Source organism: Platalea leucorodia (assembly GCF_965183815.1).
Source record: "Platalea leucorodia genome assembly, chromosome: 4".
NCBI classification, from domain to species: domain Eukaryota; kingdom Metazoa; phylum Chordata; class Aves; order Pelecaniformes; family Threskiornithidae; genus Platalea; species Platalea leucorodia.
Genome location: NC_138826.1, coordinates 34,515,287 through 34,535,993, shown reverse-complemented (window position 1 = coordinate 34,535,993; position 20,707 = coordinate 34,515,287). Strand labels below are relative to the sequence as shown.

The following is a 20,707-nucleotide window of genomic DNA, read 5'->3' as shown; positions in this document are numbered from 1 at the left end:
AGAATAGGGTACTTAAACCAGCTAGGAAGTTAGGACCTTTGGAGTACCACAATACGTTACATGGACTTGATTCTCCATTTGTATTTTACAATGGTGTATCTCAATTTACTGCCAAAGCACCGAAATTAACACAAAACTGGAGCAACACATTGACAATTTTGATCAAGAAGAGATTTCTCTTTGGTTACCCAGGTGTAAATTCAAGTAAAATTTATAATCACTATGAGAGACATCAAAGCAACTTTTAAACATACTCTGTACTTCATAAACTGTTCCCACTGAAGCTACTAAGGTCAGTCTGGAGGTAACTGACCTAACAGTCAAACTTCTGTATATTTTTTGAATATGTCCCTCTTGGTCTGTTTGGTAACATTAGTGTTGGCCCAGATTTCAGCCTGATTTCTGGAGTTCCTCACTGGGCCTGCTTCTTAGTCCTGAAGCAGGGTGTAGATTATTATAGTAGTTTGACTAGATTTCAGTACTGGTTAGCTTTTCTAACTTATGTTGCACACAGGGATTCCAGTATTGAACTAAGTACACAGTTTGTGCTTTCTGTAATGCAATGTTAAATGAACAATTTTAAAAGCTCCCAACTATGAATTATATCTGTCAGGGGGAGGGGAGAGGAAAGAGGGTTTTTGCAGTCTCAGTAATGCAATGGAGCTTTTAGTAAGGAAGATTCAAATTAATAATGCTTCTTACATTTTGTCTCTTTGCTAGAAATCTACAAGATGAGAGCAGCGAGTGGGGCTAGCAGAGAGATGGTAACTGTGTGAGATAGAAGCCTCCCTGCCGTTTAGGCCTTGAGCCGCTGATAGAGGGGGGACAGAAAGAAACCACTTACGCCCCTGTCTTAGCGTGGTCAGAGCTGAACCGAGCGCTACAAACCACTTGAGCCTGGAAGCGTGAGGGTTTTTTTTTTTTTCTTCCCTTTAAAAAGTTTTCAGGAAGTCTGGGGGAGGGGCAATGCTGTTTCTTTTTTGTTATAATGGGCCCCTTTGTGGAGATGGAAGAGAAGAGATCTGTGTGCCTGTGGTGCGCACGCTTCCCAGTGATTCCCAGGGTAACTTCCCAGGGCTCCTAAAAAGTGCTGGGGCCCTGCGGTGCGGGGAAAAGGGGAGGGGGGCTGGTCCAGGATGGAGCTGATGGTGCTGCTCAATGCTCTGGTGACTCGTCTGCTCTTCGTGTTGCACTCTCTCATCGGGGTCTGGAGAGTGACTGCAGTGAAGAAAGAACCCAAGTACTGGCTGCTGGCACTGCTCAATCTTCTCCTGTGCCTGGAGACAGGGCTCACCCTCAAGTTTAAGCAAGGCAGAGGCTACAAATGGTGAGCATATCCCGCCGGCTCCGACGGAGCCCCTCTTGTTTCTTTGCATGTACTTTGCTGCAGATGCGAGGCTGCCTTCTGCGGCTGCTGCCCGAGAGCAGTACTGCCCTGGCTTTGTTGCTGCCAAGCTTTTAGGGGATTGCTTTTTCTCCCCTGCTGCACCTGGAGGGTGGTGGGGTGGAAAACTGGTAAAGCTCTGGCTAGTCCATTGCAATCCAGAGGGCTTTTGGGAGGGGCGCTTTTGCAGCAGACTACTTGGGAGCAACTCTCTGTACAGTTCTCTGTGTGTATCCATACTAACAGCCAAAAAATGTGGTAAAAGCAGCTGCAGGCAAGGGGTACATGCTTTAGAGCTGCCAATCCAGTGGGCTGGGGAAGCATGGGGCACGCACTCCCTCACAGTACCGCTGGGCACCTCCTAAGCAACAACGCGTCAGGGACAACACGTGCGAGGTGCAGAAGAGTGCTGGGGGCCCACACAGGCTATTCCACGCAGATGCCCTCCATCTCTTACCCCATCCTGCCATGCCCTGCTTTGCACCTCCTTCCCTGGGACTGCATTCCCTGCCCCTACTACTTGCAACAGTGCTAACGCCACACTAATGCATGAACCAAAACTCAGTGACAAATAAAAGATGAGCAGCAACCACTCTTGCAATACAGCAAGAGCGGCTTAAATATTTGGATTTGAGAGGCTATTCCAGAGGGGAACTTTCATGCATGAAAGGCTGCCTGAGAAACGAACAAAAAAAAGTTACTCATAGCAGAGTTTGCCCAAGCACATGGGTTTTTACATGCATCTAAAGAATTACTGCAGTCATCTACAGCTCATCAGTGCTCAGTCAGACAAAACAAATGCTCTGTAAAAAGGAAGTGGTCATGTAAATAATTGTCAAGATTTCACTAGGACCTTTTATTTTTAAAAACTCAAACTGCAGGCAGGCCCTGAGATAAATCCAGGACAAAAACAAAAAAAAAAACCCCCAAAAACCAAAAGTATTTCAATGATCTTAAATTCCTGTCCATTGCAACGTGTGAAAATCATTATAACAGAAGCAGTGTTGTGTGATAATTCACACAAGTGTTTCATACTCTAAATCTGAATGTAATAAAAGCAGCAATAAAGTCTGGGACACAGGAAAATTTAACAACAGCGGAGCTCCAAATGCACAGTTATGAGACAGAGGCAGAGTGAGCAGACCTGATTCACTGGGGAGAGGAGGCAGCAGCAGAGACTTCATGAATGAATACTTGCTATGGCAGCTTTTGGAAAACCTGAAGAAAGATAGATAGAGAAAGCAGATACATTTTAGATGAATACATGTGCTAGAAGACTGGGCTAACTTTAGCTAGAAGGAAATTTTGAAAATGGATGTGGTCCAGCACTTTAAGAAGAACAGCAAAGTACGTCTACAGTTCTTACCTATAAATGAACGATCAGCATCTATTTGTATCAGGATAACTTTCTGCTCTGGTGGAAAACACTCACATTCAGGACAGGCAATATCATCTGCATTTATAGGAACAACTCCATAGACAATCACTGATCCAGGCAACAGACATTCTGTGCCATAGGACTCTCCTGTCTCCAAGAGCCTCATATTCTCTCCATTCCTTATTGACAGAAAACTTGCTTATTATACCAGCACAAAAAATTAAATGGCCCATGTGGAAAAAAGTATTATTGTGGGTCTGGCCATGTAATATTTCTTCTAGATTGCTCCTTCTGAAAGAAAGGAAGGGTTAAAGCCCCTGAAGTCTCCTGGCCTGGTCTGGTATCGTTAACTCAGTATTGCTAACCTGCCAGCTGGATGGATTTTTCATGTGCTCAAGTCCTACAGGAAATATTGTAAAATATATTAGTTCTCGCACTCAAATGAGAGGTGTGTTCTCTCCCAAAATAACCAGGCTAATACCCCTGAGAATCATTAACTTTAAAAAAAAAAAAAAAAAAAAAAAAAAAGCAAAACAACAAAACACACCATCACCAAAACAATCACACCCCCCCCCAAAAAAAAAAAAAAAAAAAAAAGAAAAAACCCCACCAAAACACCAAACCAGAACTATCTTATTTAGAGGGGATTGACTGAAACATTTCATAGCAGCTCAACAATCCAGTTATTTTCCTGAGCAGCAGGGTTTTTTCTTTTCCTCAATCTCCACTGGAAAAGTCATAATTACAAAAATAAAGGTACATTCAAGGGTATGAACAAACAATAAATGCAACAACATTTGACCAAAATATTGTTACAGTTAGATACTTATAAGCAATTTCCATTCACTGCAGAATGTGCCAATGACAGGACAGAAGGAATCAAGCAACTATCCCGAGTTTGGCTCCACTGCCTTGTCTTGGGCCAGTACACGTGTGTGATGCAAAGGCTGCTGTGCGTCTCAGCAGCATGGTAGTGATGATCACTCTGTACTATGGCAGAGCTAGATAGAACATTAGTGGCCTCAGACCTCATTCCTACTCCAAAAGGATAGGAATTGCCAAAAAGAAAAACCCACCCCAAACAAAACTGTCACGTGTTTAATGAGAAAACATCAGCAACCCCCCCACGAGAATCAGTGCTTGCAGAAGGAGTAATGAGACCTCTCTAGTATTTCTGAATGAACTCAGCTCAAGAACTTGAAGATAATAAAGCTTCACCATCATAAGTTATACAGAAGACTGACAGGGAGAGAAGAGCTAGAGACAGAAATCCTAAAGCATTATACAATTGCCAGCACAAATGGGCAAACGAGGCCAAGACCCATTTTCATAAACCATTTTAGCCTGCACTGAAAGACCTCCTACTGAAGAAATGCTTGTTTTACGCAAACGGATGCTATTTCTACCCTTCCTGTGTCAATGCACAGGATTCGGATCAACAGCCTTTTCCCAGCATCATTCAGTGAAATAACTCAATGTATCAATTCACCCTTCGTGAGATCAGAAAGGGCATGTTAGCTAGAGGCTTTTTTTTTTTAAGTACAGAGAATGCTGTGATGGAAATACAAACAGCAAAGTGCCTTTGGTTAGTTCTTAAATAACTTTCATACATGATCTTAGATGGATATACAAATAAACCTATGATTCATAATACTGACAGCATAAGGAATTCAGCAAGAATAGCAACTCGTATTTGCAGTTACCCTAGTTCTTAATATCCCATACGGTAGGAGGCACAAGACACTTTTCAATGCAAATAATGATAGGCTGTATGATATTTACAATGTGATGTAATACCAAGCTATCTTTTCTTTTTCTTCACAGGTTTTCACCAGCAATATTTTTATATCTGATTTGCATAGTACCATCACTATGGCTACTAGAAATTCATCATGGGACTCAGGTATTTATTAGAGACAAGATGGACTAGTTTGAAATTGATGCCTTACTTGATGGGTGGATTGGGGCATAGACAAAGAAGTCTGCCAGATCTTGTTCCGATTTTCTGTTTTCTGCTGGGGGGGTCTCCCAGTCTAGCTACAGCTATACTATGACTACTGTCTGTTTCCTAAATATCAAATAATGAACCCCATTCCTAGGTAAAATGAGACCATTTATTTGTATTTGGCTGGGGAACCAAGGACTAGAAGTTTGAAAAATAGCCTTTCACCCCCAGGTTACCAGCTTGAATCTTGCTCAGGATGGTGAAAGAATTTCATTGCTTTAGAGGCCTTTGTAAAATAGAGTGAGTTTCACAGCACTTACAAGCAGATATCGCAACTCCAAGTGAGCCAAAATTGAGACAGGTATCAGTGAAAGGGGTCTTAAACTCAAATTACCTCATGTTTGCTGCAACCTAGGAGAATACGTACAGATTGCTACCACAGATAGCTGGCATGGTAATTTGTCTGTCAGTGTTTATATCCTTTCTTTGCTCATGCCATATAGTAATCTGGGAAGGGGGTGTCTGGATTCCAATTCAGGACTAACACACACAGTAAAATTTTTAAAGGCAATTGTTCTTCTGGCAGATGGGGTCAGTTAGGGCCAGAACAGAGCCACTTAGCCCACCAGCCCATGCCGAGTGAACCACCTCCCCATGCAGGCTGCTTTCAAGTCCCCATAGCACTTGCACATTGTGAAAAGGGGATTTTATCTGTCCCAGAATTTGCACATATGCAGTACCTTACAGCCACAGCAGAAAAGGGCCTGATAGGAACAAGAGCAAAAAGCAGCAGAAGAAAATACATAAATTAGACTAAGAAGACATAGTACCTCATTTTCTCCTTTGAAACATTGTTAGAGCCCACAGAAGCATAATCAAATATTCAAAATTGTGTTTACACTGAAAATGCCTTAGGCTTTTTCTAAATACAGCAGCAGGAATTTATTGTCTTCTTGTTTTGCCAAATCTCCTTAAACAGTCACAGACAGGTAATGTGGATATTGAGAACATTTGTCATAGTTAAATCTGGTCCAAGAAACAGGCTAATTCTGTAGTCAAAGGCAGCAGTTTATTTCCCAAAATGATGTTAGAACATGGCATACTTTGTTCTTATTGATATACTGCTACTGTGAATTAAAGAGGGAGTATATCAAGTTAACAGCTTAGTTTATACCTGGAGAGATAGGATAGAGAGTTCTGGAAACACACACACACAATCTAATAGATTCAAAAACAATACCTCCAGAAGGGGAGCAGCCCTCCTAACAATTAATCTCAAACGCAGCACCCAGACTGGTACTACTTCTCATACTAAAGTATTGCTGGGATTTTCCTTATTAAAATGCTAACAGCATGGGTAATTAAGCAGTTGCTAGATCCATGCATTTAATATATCCACCATGAAAACAGTTTGTGGTCTTTAAGGCAGTAGAACTTTGATCTCATGTTGAATCTAACAGGAAACATCAACTGCTTGTGTCGGTGCTGCTATTTAAGGCATGTGCTAATATGCAGTCTCTCCTCCTGAAGACAGAGGCAATTTTGCCTCTCTGAGTACTGCAGAACTGGACATGAGTAATACCATTCATATATCAACAGTGAAATACTGACTGCATAGAAAGTACTGCTTTGCGGTAAAGTATTTGGGGATGAAATACATGTTTGGGAGAGACTATAAAGTAAATTGAACTGTACTGAGTGAAAAAATTGCTGTCTGCAAAATAGAGTGGCAAGAAAATTAAAACCATTTAATCCATTAAAAACCCAAACATTCTTTCTTCATAACATGTAAGATCTCAGCTAAACAAATACCTCTGTTACCTTTTCAGATGCCTGGTGCATCACTGCCAGAGAAAGCCATAACTGACCACCTTTTGCAGGGCTTACCTGATTACCAGTGCTGTAGTTGATGTAGGCTTCCCAGTCAGTAATAAGACAGATACTTGGTAAACCTTGTAATTATTTTTAACTACCTTAACTTGAACATTCTAAGGAAATAGTCAATATTACTGCCCATTCCCTCAGCCTTTTTCTGAGGTAGAATTCTCTTACCAGCTAAAATTCTAGTATATCACTCTTTGAAGAGTGATCTTGCATCTTTCACCATTTCTTCCCTCCCATACCCATTATCTTTCTCAGTTCGGAAAACAGCTTAAGCAATCTTTTCTCCCTGTTTTACATTTCAGCTTTCTTGTACGAGCAAAATGAAGCAGTCATGGTTGCTTTGAATTTCTGACATCACACATGTTGCTATAGGGACAGCACCACTGTTTCCAGAAAGAAAGGCTGGAATCACAAGGGAGCAAGCAGGGTACCTGTTGCTTGGCAGAGGGCCTGCTCCAGGGAAGGGCTAGCCTCTTCCACAACGCACTCAGGCTGCCAGCCTCCATGAATATTAACGGGATTGAGGGTACTCTGCCCTGGTATTCAAGTGTCAATTTTACCATCTCAATGCTGGACCCACTGAGAAAAGTTTTAGCTAACCTTGTTTTTATTTGGGAATAATGGATCGTGAATAACATGCAAATAGAAATTTGCTGAATTAGTTCAGTGTTTCACGAGTTCCCCACGCACTGACAGTGAGCTCTCTGCAGGCCACACACTAGAACACCACCATCTCATGCAATACAGTTTCTGTTTTGATTAGATGTTTTGTAAAGCAGAGGATTGTAAGCTTCATCTCAGAAGAAAGGAAGTAAGCCAAGCTAGAATTTATGCAAAATGTGTACAATTTCTTCCCATTTTATTTTTGCACAGAAAAAAAAGCATTTTTGTTTAGCTATGCGTACATTCTCAATACCTAGGAGTAACAGGGCTCTAGCAGTAAAGAGATAAAGCACATTTATCAATTGCCTGTGAAACTTAGTATTCACTTTTTCCTTGTCACATTCCCATTAACTCACTGCACATACATAATTAGCTAGGCAACTATGCCTGGCACCAACAGTCCTATTTACATGCATATACATGATGAAAATAAAGGCTCTTCTCCAAGCTTTCAAGTGAATCACCACCACAATCACCACTTAATAAATATTCAGAGAGAAACAAACCAAAACAAGATAGGAACGTACTTAAATTAAAAAAATCAGGAGTCTACTTAAATGACTGGCTTTGCAGATGCAGTTTTCCATTTCCTGCCTGCATGCAGTTGAGAAGAGATATGGCCCCGGCCCTGAGGAGTGCCACTCGGTCAGAGTTTGTGAAGCCTTGCACTGAAATAGTAACCCCCCCGTCCAGCTGGGAGTAGTTGCAAAAATTACGTATAAGGAACCTACAAAAAGAAACTGATAGAGTGAATTAATTTTCTTAAAGAAGTATTCTCTGCACCATTGTGTCACTAGGTAAAAAAAACAAAAACAAACCCAAAACCAGAGCCCCCTTGCAAGCCATATGGAAGCCGTGGCGTTCTTTCCTCCACCTCCTTCCAGCAGCGCGAGTTGCTGACTCCGGCAGCTCCCCTCCCCTGTCTGCAGGTGAAGCGGACCAGCCGCGCTGGAGCCCTGAGAGCTATCTGCTCTGTATGGTTGGCACGGGGAGAGCCACGGCATCTGCCAAGAGGCACCTATACACCTTACTACCTCCCATTTCACTCCTCCAGCCACCTGATTTACTTGCTGAGAGTTCTCACAGTGGGAAGGGATTTCCACTGTCCTTGCACATATAGCAAATGCAGCAGGCTGCCCTACATGGGTCCTGCCTCAAATTTGGCAAATTCCTCTCTGAGGAACAGGGTTTTAAAAAAGAAACAAAAAATTCCCAAACTCTGATGTGAAACTTAATGCAAGTTCATGGCTCCCTTCTTCTTACCCCTGCCAGACCAGGCAAAGGGGCAGAGGAGTAGGCTCAAATGCAGATTTAATGACAAACCAAAGGCTGTCAAGGTGAATTAGCCTTCCTCCTCCAGCACAAGTTAGTAATCCCTTTGCCCTACCCCAGCTACTTGTTACAAGGTAGATACTCCTTAATATTGCAGGGTGGCTACCCCAGTTATGCAATATTTTTAGGTCATGGTCTCCTCAGCTGACTGTCACGATGCCTGGGGGGGGTTACTCGGAAAGGCTGACTTTGACATTGGGGGCTGGTCTCCATAGGCTTTAGACTTTTTCTACAATCAACAGATAAAAAGGCTCCTCCAGAGCACCAGTTAAATTTCATTTCTGAAACATCCTCTGAGCAAGCTGTCCGGTCTCCCTCCTTTGGTTGAAGGCCCAGCCCAGGGAGATTGGCCCCACAAGGCCCACGAGCCGGCAGAGTACCAGCCCCTCCATCTCACTGTCTCCATGCCCAGAACCTTAGACTTCCCTCCTCCAAATGGAAGTATCATGTTCCCCACATCTGTGTGTCAGTCTTTCAACGCTCTCATACCTACTGTCCAAACAAGGCAAGCATTCAGTTTAAGAGCCTTTACCACCAATTATAAAAGCAACAACCACTGACTTTTTTTCCAGATTTTTCAGACCATAGGAAGTTGCTCCATTTATCTACGACAAGGTCAGGCAAGAGGCAGCATTTACCCAGATACTGAGCAACGTTATCAGAGACCAAGTAAAGTATCAAAGTGGAATCTGAAATTTGCTAGAATGTGACATTTGCTGGAAAATGTTGCCTTTATATTGGCAGGCATTATGCTGAACAGAGCTACTCAGTATGCACTAGAACACATTCCGATTGTTGCAGAAAATCACTCCCTGTGAAATAAAATGGTGGGGGACCCAGTGGAGAAATGTAAATCATCTGGTGTTCTCTGGCACAAGTAGTACAGGATAAAAGTCTCTAATAACAGCATGGTTTGATTTTCCAATTATCCTTTTTTTATTACAATGAAGAGAGATGTTAAGGGATTGTTATGAAGATAGATTTTAGAACCATATCGCAGTTGCTCTGGGGCCAGCCTTGGGGGTGGAGGTAGAAGGGCAGAGCAGCGCTGCAGACCTCAGACGGGACACAATCCCACCACTGGTTTACTGCAGTTGAAGTACTAGTATGTTTTAGCCAACATCTGATTTCCCAGAGCACTGGGTACTTGGAGAAAGTAAAAATACCTGGTTTTCTACTCTGCGGGGTTAGGCAACAACACATGCCCATTTTTCTTAATTATTCCTGAATCTCACCTCTCACATTATTAATTTCCTTGCAGAATAAGGCACAGCTGGGGGTGGGAGTGGTACAGAGAATACAACCCAAACATCCTACCCCAACTACTCATTTCAGCCTTGAGGGAAGTCATACAGAAGAATGAGACAATGGGATTTTTAGAGAACTTTTTCTGTATAGTAGAGACGAGAAGCAGACATTTTTAGAAAAAGTTTGAATGTAGAGACTGACCACAAACATACACCAGCAGACTGACCATGACCAATTTTTACCCCATTTTACTGTTTTAGCCAGAGAGAGACTATGTAGGAAACCCAGTAGCCTGTTCAGGAGAGCTGCAGGCAGACCCCATTCAATGAGCGCGGCCGTAACAGCACAAAGGTGTCACCCGCTCCATCAGCCTTTGAATTTACATCCTCTTCTACAGTACAATCGTACACTTTCTCAGGGACCGACCAACACATCACTCCTCTCCTTATGAGAGGAATTCTTCCCTTCTGAACAAGAGGGGAATTTCATTCAGAGTGAGCATGTACCTTTGTAGACATTGACTGACTTTCACAAATGTTCAGCAAAACAGGACTCTTTCAGCCACAGAGCACATCTGCTCCCTGTGCGGGATGTTTATGCATGTGTGATGTTTTTGTTCACAACAGTACTGTGGTAATGAGCCCGGAGCAGTTCAGGTGAATGTCAGCAACCAAGACTTCAATCAATCCAGAGACAGCAGTCATGGAAGCGAGGGAACAGATCACCACATCATTCAGACGGTGGGACACCTTTTTTCCTATTCCTAGTAGAGATCTTATGATATTAGAGCAATTAGAGACTGCTGTGTCTGTCTGGGCAAGCTCCTCACACAGTGATTAAAACTAAGAAAAGAAAAAAATAGTTTTAGAAAACCATATTATGAAAGTGGCCTACAGTGTGCTGCATACCAGCTATTGTTGGTAGAAAAAGTCTGTGTGTGAAGAGGAGGCTCTCCTGCCATTCTCTTCCAAATCTCAGTAACTGAATTTAGGAAGTGTCTGGGTGATGGTTCTGCAAAGGATAACGCTCAGCTGAAAAATGAGAAGAGGAGGAGTAGTACACAGAGCAAAAACTTGCTATTCATCACCCAAATTTTGTATTAATGTGCCTTTTTCAAATCATGCCTGCCACGTAGAAATTATTTGCTCCAATACAATGTGAAGGAGAACAAAAGCAGGCTCAAGGATGAATACAGTCTCTGAAGGTACCTATAATGTCAGTCTCCTGAAGTTACAGTATGTTGTTGTTGTTGTCTTTTAAACAGGCTAAAGTCTTTGTGAATCAGCTCTCCACAATCTGTGAGACTGTATGGACACTGGCCCTCCATCAGACTTTTCTACTGCTACTAGTAGTTGGGAGATGGCTTCTCCCCATTGGAGTTGAAATCACCCGGGATCAATTGTCTCAGCTGCTTCTCATGTTTGTGGGAACAGCAGCAGATATACTTGAATTTGCTAGTGAAACCTTGGACATCGAAGATGTTCGGTAAAGACTGTTTGCTGACATGAATAATTGGCACAGTGCAAGACATTTGTTTTGTTTAAAGATTTGTTTGTGCTATTTGTGGTGTTCAGACTAGTGGAACTGTGTTTCCCACAGATAACAGAAGGCTACACTCAAGGGCTGTTTTCCTACTCTCACCTTTCCCTCTGTAAAAGACCTAACAGTCCTATGAGCTTTGTTAGGGATTACTCATCTGTTGCCAGCAGAGAAGCATGTTGCATCCATGACAATAAAAGGGTACAAAGAGCCAAACAACTAGCATAACTGCAATGCAGCGCCAGCTCTTACAGCTACAGAAGCTGAAACACCAGATACACAGTAAGCCTCTTTCAGGTTAATGAGTTGTTTTAGACTAGCAAGGAAGCAACTCAAGTTTGCTTTAGTGATTCATTATCCAAGTTGTTTCTTTGGTTGTCTCATACGTACTTTCTTCATGATAGAATGGCAAAGTGTTCAAAGATAAGAAGAAAGGGAATAACAGAGTCTGGTGTGAATTTTCAACATTGTGATCTCTCCCAGAGAAAGTAAGCCCATCTCCCCCTCACAGCACTAAGAGATGAGCTGTGAACATCCATCATAAGGAAAGAGGTTCATCCTCTCTTACAGACATGCCTTTTTTTTTTTTCTTTTACTATCAAAGAAAAGGTTTTGCAGCAGGAAGAGAGGTCCTTCCCATTTGGCAGAGAAGCTTCAGGCTTGCAAGGAATGTGCAATCACTACAAGGGTAAAGATAATCTCCTCTTTGAGCCAGAGAGTCTATTTCCATATGCTTATCATTATAACGTTAGCATCAGATATTTAGTGTAATTACACAGCTGGAACATGTGGCCTGAACAGCAAAAATTCTGTACCAAAAGGTGCCTCTTTTTCTTAGTCTTACATCTCAAGAGCATGCATTAATCACTGTTTCGCTCAACCACCCTTTAAATGACATTCCAAATACTAAAGGTAACATTTTTGTTATCACATAAGGAAACTGCATCTTCACTATTATCACTTTTTTCCCCTCCCATAGGAAGAATTATGCTCTCATAAATGCAATTCTTGCTGTATGGACCTGGAGTATGTTACAGTTTCCACTTGATCTTGCAGGTTAGTACTTGCACATAGATAAGAAAAGAGAACAAATGCTTTAAGTTTTTGCTGGCAAGTCCTGTGGTTGTGCACACACTACAGACTATACCAAGGACTTCTGGTGGAGAGCAATTCATATGACTATGATGGTTTTTGAAGAAAGCCCATTGTGGTTTCTTTTGAGGAAACACTTGTTTCTGGCTAACCTCTGATCTCCCTGATAAAACTCTACTTCCAGAAAAAAAAAAAAAAAAGAAAAAAGAAAACTAGCATTGCAATATCTGCTCCAGTTGCCTGTTACTGCCTTAAACTTCATTATGTGAGCTCTCAAGTAAGATCTGGTCTTGGATTATATTATGGCTCCAATCTGGGTAGGTTACTAGACCCTATAGATAGATAGGCTATCGTTAACCACAGGGGACAGCACAGCCAAGAGCACAGAAGCTGTTATCATAGGAGAAATTACCTATTCATAGGGAACCTGAAGGACCATATAATGTCGGGATTGTGCACCCTTGTCTTAAACTAAAAGGCCCAACATTCAGCCAGCTCAGGCTGGTATTTGTCCCTAGGCAGAAAGGGCTTCTCTATGTCCAAGAAGAATAATGAAAGCTGCCTCAATCATCATCTGTTCCAACCATTTTGACCTCCAATCACTACAAGTTTGCAACTCAACTATACCAGTCCAAAGATATGTTATCCTCACTAGCATCTCATATAAAATTGATGACCAGGTTGACACACTGATTAAAATAATAAATGAATAAAATAATAATGAAAAATTATTCCTGGAATTTTTCATTAGCCTTTTCTTCAGGGACAGCACTAGGCTTTGTTTTTAACACTGAAGTTATGAAAATATTTCAGCTCAGCAGCTCACCTCCTGAAAAAAACCAATGCTACTGCATTTTAGATTTATCACAGCTAAAATTTCTGTTACTGGTAAAATATATCCTGTTAAAGATGCACAACACTCAGGTTTAAAAAAAACCCAAACCAAAAAAAAAAAAACCCCAAACCACCCATATACACCACCACTACCCAAATAAATTAATGCTCTGATTGTTTAAGCACTGTTTGAATTTAAGTAACCTGTTGTACCGTGCATTTTTTCTCTTGGTATTGGTTTTCTGCTTATTTAATTACATTTACCCGTTAAAAATTAAGTTATTGAACACACATTGCCCTGAAATTTACTATGGGTACAGTTTATTTAGGTAGTCCTATACAGTTGCACAGACAGTACTTTTTATTCAAGCATCAGTATGTTTACTCACACATCAAAAATGATGTAAAATAGAAATTTATAGGCACTTATTATTGGACTACAGCAATGCAGTTAGGACTATTAAACAGCAATGGCACAAAAACATATTAAAAAATTAGCTGCTGCTGAAGCTTTGCCTAATGGATTCAGCAAATTTCTACATTCTACAACTCATTTTCCACTCGAGTCTTTTTTCCCCAGCATTGACTCAAACAATAGAATACTTTCGGTAAGCTGAAATGTTTGGTGGTTGTTACTGCATCACAAGTAGCTATGTTTTTTAAACTAATGAAATCCCGCTGTCTGAGAGACAGGTTAGTTAGTTAAGCTACATGCATTTTCATAAGAGGCAGACATATTTGCCACATACAAACCCTTCTGATGATTCTTCTCTAGACACCATGCCACAAAGAGCATTCTAGCCCACCAGCACTTTTATAGCCAAGGGGAACTCATCCATGCAATTTCCAAAGGTTGCATGCAATTTCATACCCAGAAGGCTAAGAATGAGTAACTGTGGCTCAAGTCTTCTGTGGCAAGCAGCGACCACAGTTTCTTCCTATCCATAATACTCGATATTGCCCTGCACTGACATGACTTATTCTTACTATGACACATGAAAAAGGCAATGGCTATCTGGTGAATCTTTTAAAAGCAAGGTCTTGGACAGCCTCGAACAAATCGAAGTGCTACAGCTCAGGCTGTTCCCAGTCAGCACAGTAGGTTTTTTTTTTTCTTAAAGATACATAGTAGCCTAGCATGTTGATTTAACAGAACAGCATCTGGGGAAGTTGTTGCAGAAAGATGAGGTGATCTACTTCTGCGTCTTGTTTTAAAAGGGTATGAAGACTGATAGCTTTATGGGATAGAAAAGGGGAAGTGGTTTTTGGTCCTGTTTGGCAGACCACATAAGTGCCTGCTTAACATGAGCTTAGTGTGTTTTGCTGAAACAGATCCCAGAAACGGGACATGCTTTACATTGAATTGTTCGCAGTTGAATGCATTTATAACCCAGAGCACCCTGGATTGTAACTGCCCTTTAGGCCAATCCTGGCTCAATTTTAGAGAGTTGTTTTAACACAACTATGTTTTGTTTCCAGTACAGCACATTGGCTGCAAACCAACTGCATCGACTAGGCGGATCCCCAGCCTGCTGCTGTGCAGGTACAGCGCGGAACTGTGGAACATTGGGGTCAGCCTTTTCATACAGGACGGTCCCTTCTTCATTGTGCGTTCAATCCTGATGGGCCACTTCAGAATATTCAATCAGATGCTGGTGTTTTTTACAGCTAAGAATATCTTAGTTGTGACTCTACAGTTGTATCGCTTGGCAGTGATAACGTTAGATTTTCGTGCTACCATTCTGCAGAAGAGCAGGAAAGGAGAAGTCAGCTGTTGCCCATGTGAGCCTTATGAAGCTAGTACACATGCTACCACTGACCAAGATACCGACATGAAAGAGTTTGTTGCTTTTCCTCCAAAAGAGGAATCGCAGACTCTATCAGAAGATCAGTGAGCACACTAACTGACTTGAAAGAGGGTGCATCTCCCACAGCTTCTTCAGAAGGGCTTAGCCTATTTCTGTGGTGAAACACACCTTGAGTGAGCGCCAAAGTCATCTCTTCCACCAAGAGATCAAAAATTTCTTCTAAATTGTAGTGGAAATTTCTGAAGCAAAGTCATAGAAATGGGACATTTTTGTATCCGTTTGTATGCTGGGTTTTGACTAGTTCCCTATTATATTATCCACAGGGATTTTGTAGCCATAGTTTGTAGTAGCAAGAAAGGTTTGGCACACTAACAAAGTTGGTTATTACCTTTGGTGGCACTGTGCTAACATATGTATTTGCATGTATTCAAATAGAAGGACAAGCCTTTCCATTATGGGAAGTACAGAAGCATTTAGCTCTACTATAGCCTGACTTCCATGGTCGGGCTATAACTACAGTGTGATGAACACTATGTTCACCATGTAAGGGAGCAACTTCAGTAGCAACAACTGTGCAAACGTGCAAGTGAAGGGGGATGACAGATTTCTACTGTTACTGTGACATCGAAACATTGTTCATTCAAGATATTTAAGAAAATCTTGTCCAAATGTTACCTCATCCTTGGCTGGATTCAGTTAAAAACTATGCAACACTATGAAATGGCATAAACAAAACTGTCTCTTAGGACCCACATGGTCTGAATAACCTAAACCTTACAAATTAAAAAAAAAAATTAAGTAAAAAGCAGCCCCACAGATCATTAGAAGACAACTGCATTTGTCACAGGCATTTCCTACAGAGGTGCTTGCCTTTCTATTTCTACCAGTTAGAACAAACACATGCAAAAAAAAAAAATCAAAAACACTCAAAATATTTGTAAAGGCTTTTTCCCCCTCCCCCCCTGGTTTCTTGGTGTTTGCAGTTGAGACAAGTTTAATATGTCTCCATTTTACATGATTTTTAAAAGTGGCCTGACTCAGGCATATGATCTAACTAGAAAGAAAACGGCACCGATCAAGTTTGACAAGACAATCTAGACAAAAGGATTCAGGCTTGTGCATCACATTTCATAAAGCACCACAATGTCCCATGAAGTAACTTGAGAGATTGTCTGGTCTGTTGAGTGTCAAGATCCATTTTTAAAGAAATGGCTAATAATTATTCATTTACTACTTTGATGTTTGGAGTGAACAACATAGGGCCTGATAAATTTTTCCCAAGAACACACGTTATATCAGTGTAAGACCATTAACTTTGCCAGGCTTAGCTTACAGAAGCTGAAAGTGAGAGAAGTGATTTTTTTAAAATCTGCCTAAAAATTATATTCTCATAGGAAATGGCAGGTGCTTTTACAAATTTTGCATCCATTGTAAAAGAGTGCAGAAAAGCATATTAAAAAATCTAGCAAATATGAAGTGACCTAATTAAAGTAACTTCCCTTATTAAAAGTTCCCAATTAAACCTTATTTTCTAAAGCCTCAACTATCTAAAGACAGAATCTGGTCTGGGGAATGAATAGAAGTGTTTCTACCACCACTGCAGCAGTCATATGCTTATTTATCCATAGCCTGATAAGCAATTACATGTTTATTCTTTGAAAGATTAACCCATTTAAAAATTCCAACCCCAAAGCCTGTGAACTTGTGTTTATATTTGTGAGCTGTTACTGTTCTATGCAGGATCAGACCCTCCCATTATGAAAGAAGAAAATGCACAGCCATAAGGAAGGAAGGAAGTCTCATATACTTCATAGCCCTTTCTAACACTTATACTGTAGCAATAATGTGCAACACCTCCTGCTCTTCTTATTTTGGGCCTTTTTTCTAAGCAGAAATTATAAAAAGCCAATAATCATTCGCCATGGCATTATGAGATTGACATACGGAGAGTGGAATGCAGCTTCCTTTGGGATTTTAATTCAAGTCTAGAAATAAAAAGCTAGAGTGCTGCTGCTGACCAGCTGTGCTGTCTAAAACCTTTCACACTAGGGTGAATTTAAAATCAGTTGGTAGAACTGCAACACATCTCTTCCTTGTTGATGCAAGCCAGGACTACTCACATTCATTTTGAGTTTACCACTTGCTGATATAGTAATTATCCTGTTAAAAGGATCCTTGCTAATTAATTTGGAGTGTACTGAGCTTGCTAGAACATCATTCTAAATTCATCAGCACAAAAATTGCAGGACGTACTTTTTAAAACTTGCTGTCTATTTAAAGGGCTTAGTTCAGCAACAAACTGCCTGTGAGGCTCAGCCTGCAGCAAATGCAAGATCCCCTGGGGTCAGCAATACAGAGACTAGTTACAGCAGGAATATTTTACAGAGAACTATATTTCCTGGTCTTCAGGCTGTTCCATTTTAAACAGCAGTAAAGCTTCTAATCAGATTTACTGTGATAAGAACTCTGTCCAATGCTAGGTTTTTACTGCTAGATCCCATCCCCATCCACTCACAGACAAAATAGGCTAGATCCTCCCTCATGCTTAGGATAGAATAGATTTGGACTTGCCTTTTCTTCACCATTATCAGGGGTGACAACAAACAGATTGCTTAAAAAAAAAAAACCCAAACAGACAAACAAAGCACTTAAATGATGAGTAGTCTACCTCCCCACCTGTGTGCAGAGGGGAATCACATATGCCAGGTAGCATCAGGAATGACATGCAGCTCCCTCTACTTCATTGAGAAGCCTAGAAACAGCAATTAAAAAGCCAAGTAACTTGTATGTTTGGTCACAGCAGCAAACCCCAGTTGCAAGCCCTCTTCACCTTCCTCTTACAAATTTTTTTGAGGGGGAGGACTACAGTACTGTTTCTCCAGCAGGCTCTTTGAGTCAGCTCAATCAGCAGCTGGGTGGGGGGAGCCATTGTGTCATCCTGCAGCCTTCCAGAGCTTTGCACTAGGCAAGTTGTAGAATGCATTTTCTTGAATATCTGCCAGCATCTGTGGCATATTTAAAGAACAACTGATGTCATGCTTGCTGTTCAGGAAAAGCTGCAATAAACTTTCAGATGAGGAAAATTCAAGCCTTCAAAATGGAATGATTTCAGAACATTTATCTTAACCATTATTTACTTGAGTCAGGAGAATTACATTACTAAATCTCTTCTGCAAATAGATATCTAGCCATTTACTGTTATTTATTCTGGTTGTTCCTGCCTTGTCCTTTTAGATTATTCCATATTAAGCCTCACTAAAATGTTTTACCACTTGTCTTTTCCTGAGCTAAAATGTATTCCTCCTTTCCTTTGGACATTGGCTCAAATAAGATCATAGCCCTAAGCCTAAAAAAAACCCAACCAACCAAAAAAAACCCAAAACCAAAAGAAAACCCTTCACGATTTTATTGCATTTCTGTTGGTATTTGTACTGTACTATGTTCTCTGGGACCATGTGGAAATGGAAGAAAATGTGCAATTACTTTTAAAAAATTCCAACTGTATTTTGCAAATAAAAGGCAGTTACCTCAGGCGTAGCTGCGAATTTATTATGCAAGAGCTGACTGTTATATGTTCCCATTAATTACATCTTCCACATGCTGCTTTTCCTTTCCATCCTTCGTAAGTTAATTACTTAGGCCAGATTCTGACTGCAGCCATTGCTTTGAAAACCCACAGCAACTGCAGTAAATTCCCCTCTATTCTGGACAGGTTATTCTTTATGCAGAACCTTTGCCTCCAAATATGCAAGTCACAGAGTAATTCCAGAGAGGATGCGTTTAATACTGTACACAGGTTGCATTTTACAGATGCACACAAATACATATATGAATTTAGATACCCATACACACCTGGCAATGTGTAATGCATACAGCTTTTATTTCTGTTATGTGTGTGAGATTGCTGATGAAAACACTCTGCAGATGTCTGTAAAACACTTGGAGAAATACCTGAGCATTACAAACATCTTAAAGATTAGGGCGCTAAATACTAAGCATATGATACTCTCTGAACAATATACCAATTAAAAAAAAATTTTTTTTGTAGGTTCCCTGGAATATATTCTTTCCATGCAGGTTTCCTAAGTTGAATGAAACCTGCCCAACCATTATTTCCCCCTCAAAGACAAAGTTTTTGAAAAGAGCATTAGAACAGAACACTAGCATCTAAAACTGCACAAGGGTGTTTCACTGGGTTTGTGTCAATAGAAAACAGGCAAGCCTTGAAATCATCAGGTTAGAGTCCTTTGCCCTCTGGTCTTTGGGTTCAATTCTCCATCTTTTGCCATGCTGTTGTATGAGGAAGGAAGCCTTTCCTTCCTTGTGAGAGGAAGGAAAACAGATTATTCCTAAGCTGTAATGGTGAGGCAATAAAAAGGGGTCATGATGGCAGAAGCAGCAGAGGTGTTTGCCCAAGATTGGCCATTGCACCAGCAGGGAAATGCAGTGATACAGACCCCTAATGGAATAGATACTAATGACTGAGAAAACCACACGAGCTGTGTTCTGAAAACCTTCCCTGGCCCTTCAGAGCCAGCATGGGAAGAGTTCTTGTCAGCCAGCTCCACTCCAATGATCTCCAGCAATACTAATACAGAAATTCCAGTGGTCTTGAGTCTGTCTTGCAGGTGACCCTAAAAAGCTCTATGCAAACTTTTCCTAATTTGGGCTCATTTGGGTCCTGTCTTTTCCCTTTAGATTGCGTTAAAGCAGTGGGAGGGAAAGTGATGTAACAATATAAGAAAAAACTTAATTTATCCACCTAAACTCTTACCTCGTCCTCTCCATACGGCTGTTCTTTCCCCGTCTACATTTCCAGCTGCTTTCTGGGCCCACTGTCCAGATCTCAGTATGCAGACAAAAGACACCAAACACTGAACTTCCCACTGCTGCCTGTGAAAGACTCCACAAAAGCACACAAGAATTCAGGCCAATCAAAGATTAAGAAGAGCCAAGCCTATTTCTTCCCATTAAGGACAGAAAGTATCTACAGCTGCCAAAGAGCTTCCTCTCTTTGTTTGTAGCTTACTACAGAGAAAAGAACTGTTTTCCTGAGCAGTCTTTCTCTGAAGGTCTAGCTTATTGAAACAGCAGCACCATTTCCCATAGCCCTGTGGATTACTATCTCCTTGAAACAATCTTAAGGTCATGCAAAGTCTGAAATCAGGCTGTCAGACTGTAGGTAAAAATAAGGTAGCTGAAGGGTGGTACAATGTAAAAGTGATGCCCTAACCCAGTATTTTTAATTCTGGGAGGTGGGAGAGGCCTCCAAGCCAAGTAAAGCAGGCCTACGTGGGTATGATCTGTAACAGCAGCTTAGAAGATCTGAACTGAAAATTGCTCTAAAATCTTCAGTCTCCTAATACATGTGAACTAATAGCATCCTGGAATAATCATACAAAATGGATATAATCATAGCAAACACCTAGGCCTCACAAAAGACTCCAGAATAGCTTTAGAATAGATTTACAGTGTAAAAACTGGTTAAGCATTGCTGTTCTTTCATTTTATATTATTCTGAATAAACTGATGTTTCACATTTGAGGAATGTGTTGGGCTTAATTTTATCCGGCATCCTGCCTAAGTGCTTCACAATTTCA

General features: G+C 41.0%; 1 protein-coding gene across 1 annotated transcript; it reads left to right on the top strand.

Annotated features, from left to right (window-relative positions):
* Window positions 1–1,136: 1,136 nt before the first annotated feature.
* TMEM26 (transmembrane protein 26) lies at window positions 1,137–15,194 on the top strand (the record flags this gene model as incomplete). The annotated part of the gene is made up of 6 exons (XM_082308928.1): window positions 1,137–1,327; window positions 4,587–4,665; window positions 10,461–10,574; window positions 11,099–11,319; window positions 12,353–12,429; window positions 14,779–15,194. The coding sequence occupies 6 exons, from the start codon at window positions 1,137–1,139 to the stop codon at window positions 15,192–15,194; spliced, it is 1,098 nt and encodes a 365-aa protein (XP_082165054.1).
* Between the last annotated feature and the right edge of the window lie 5,513 nt (window positions 15,195–20,707).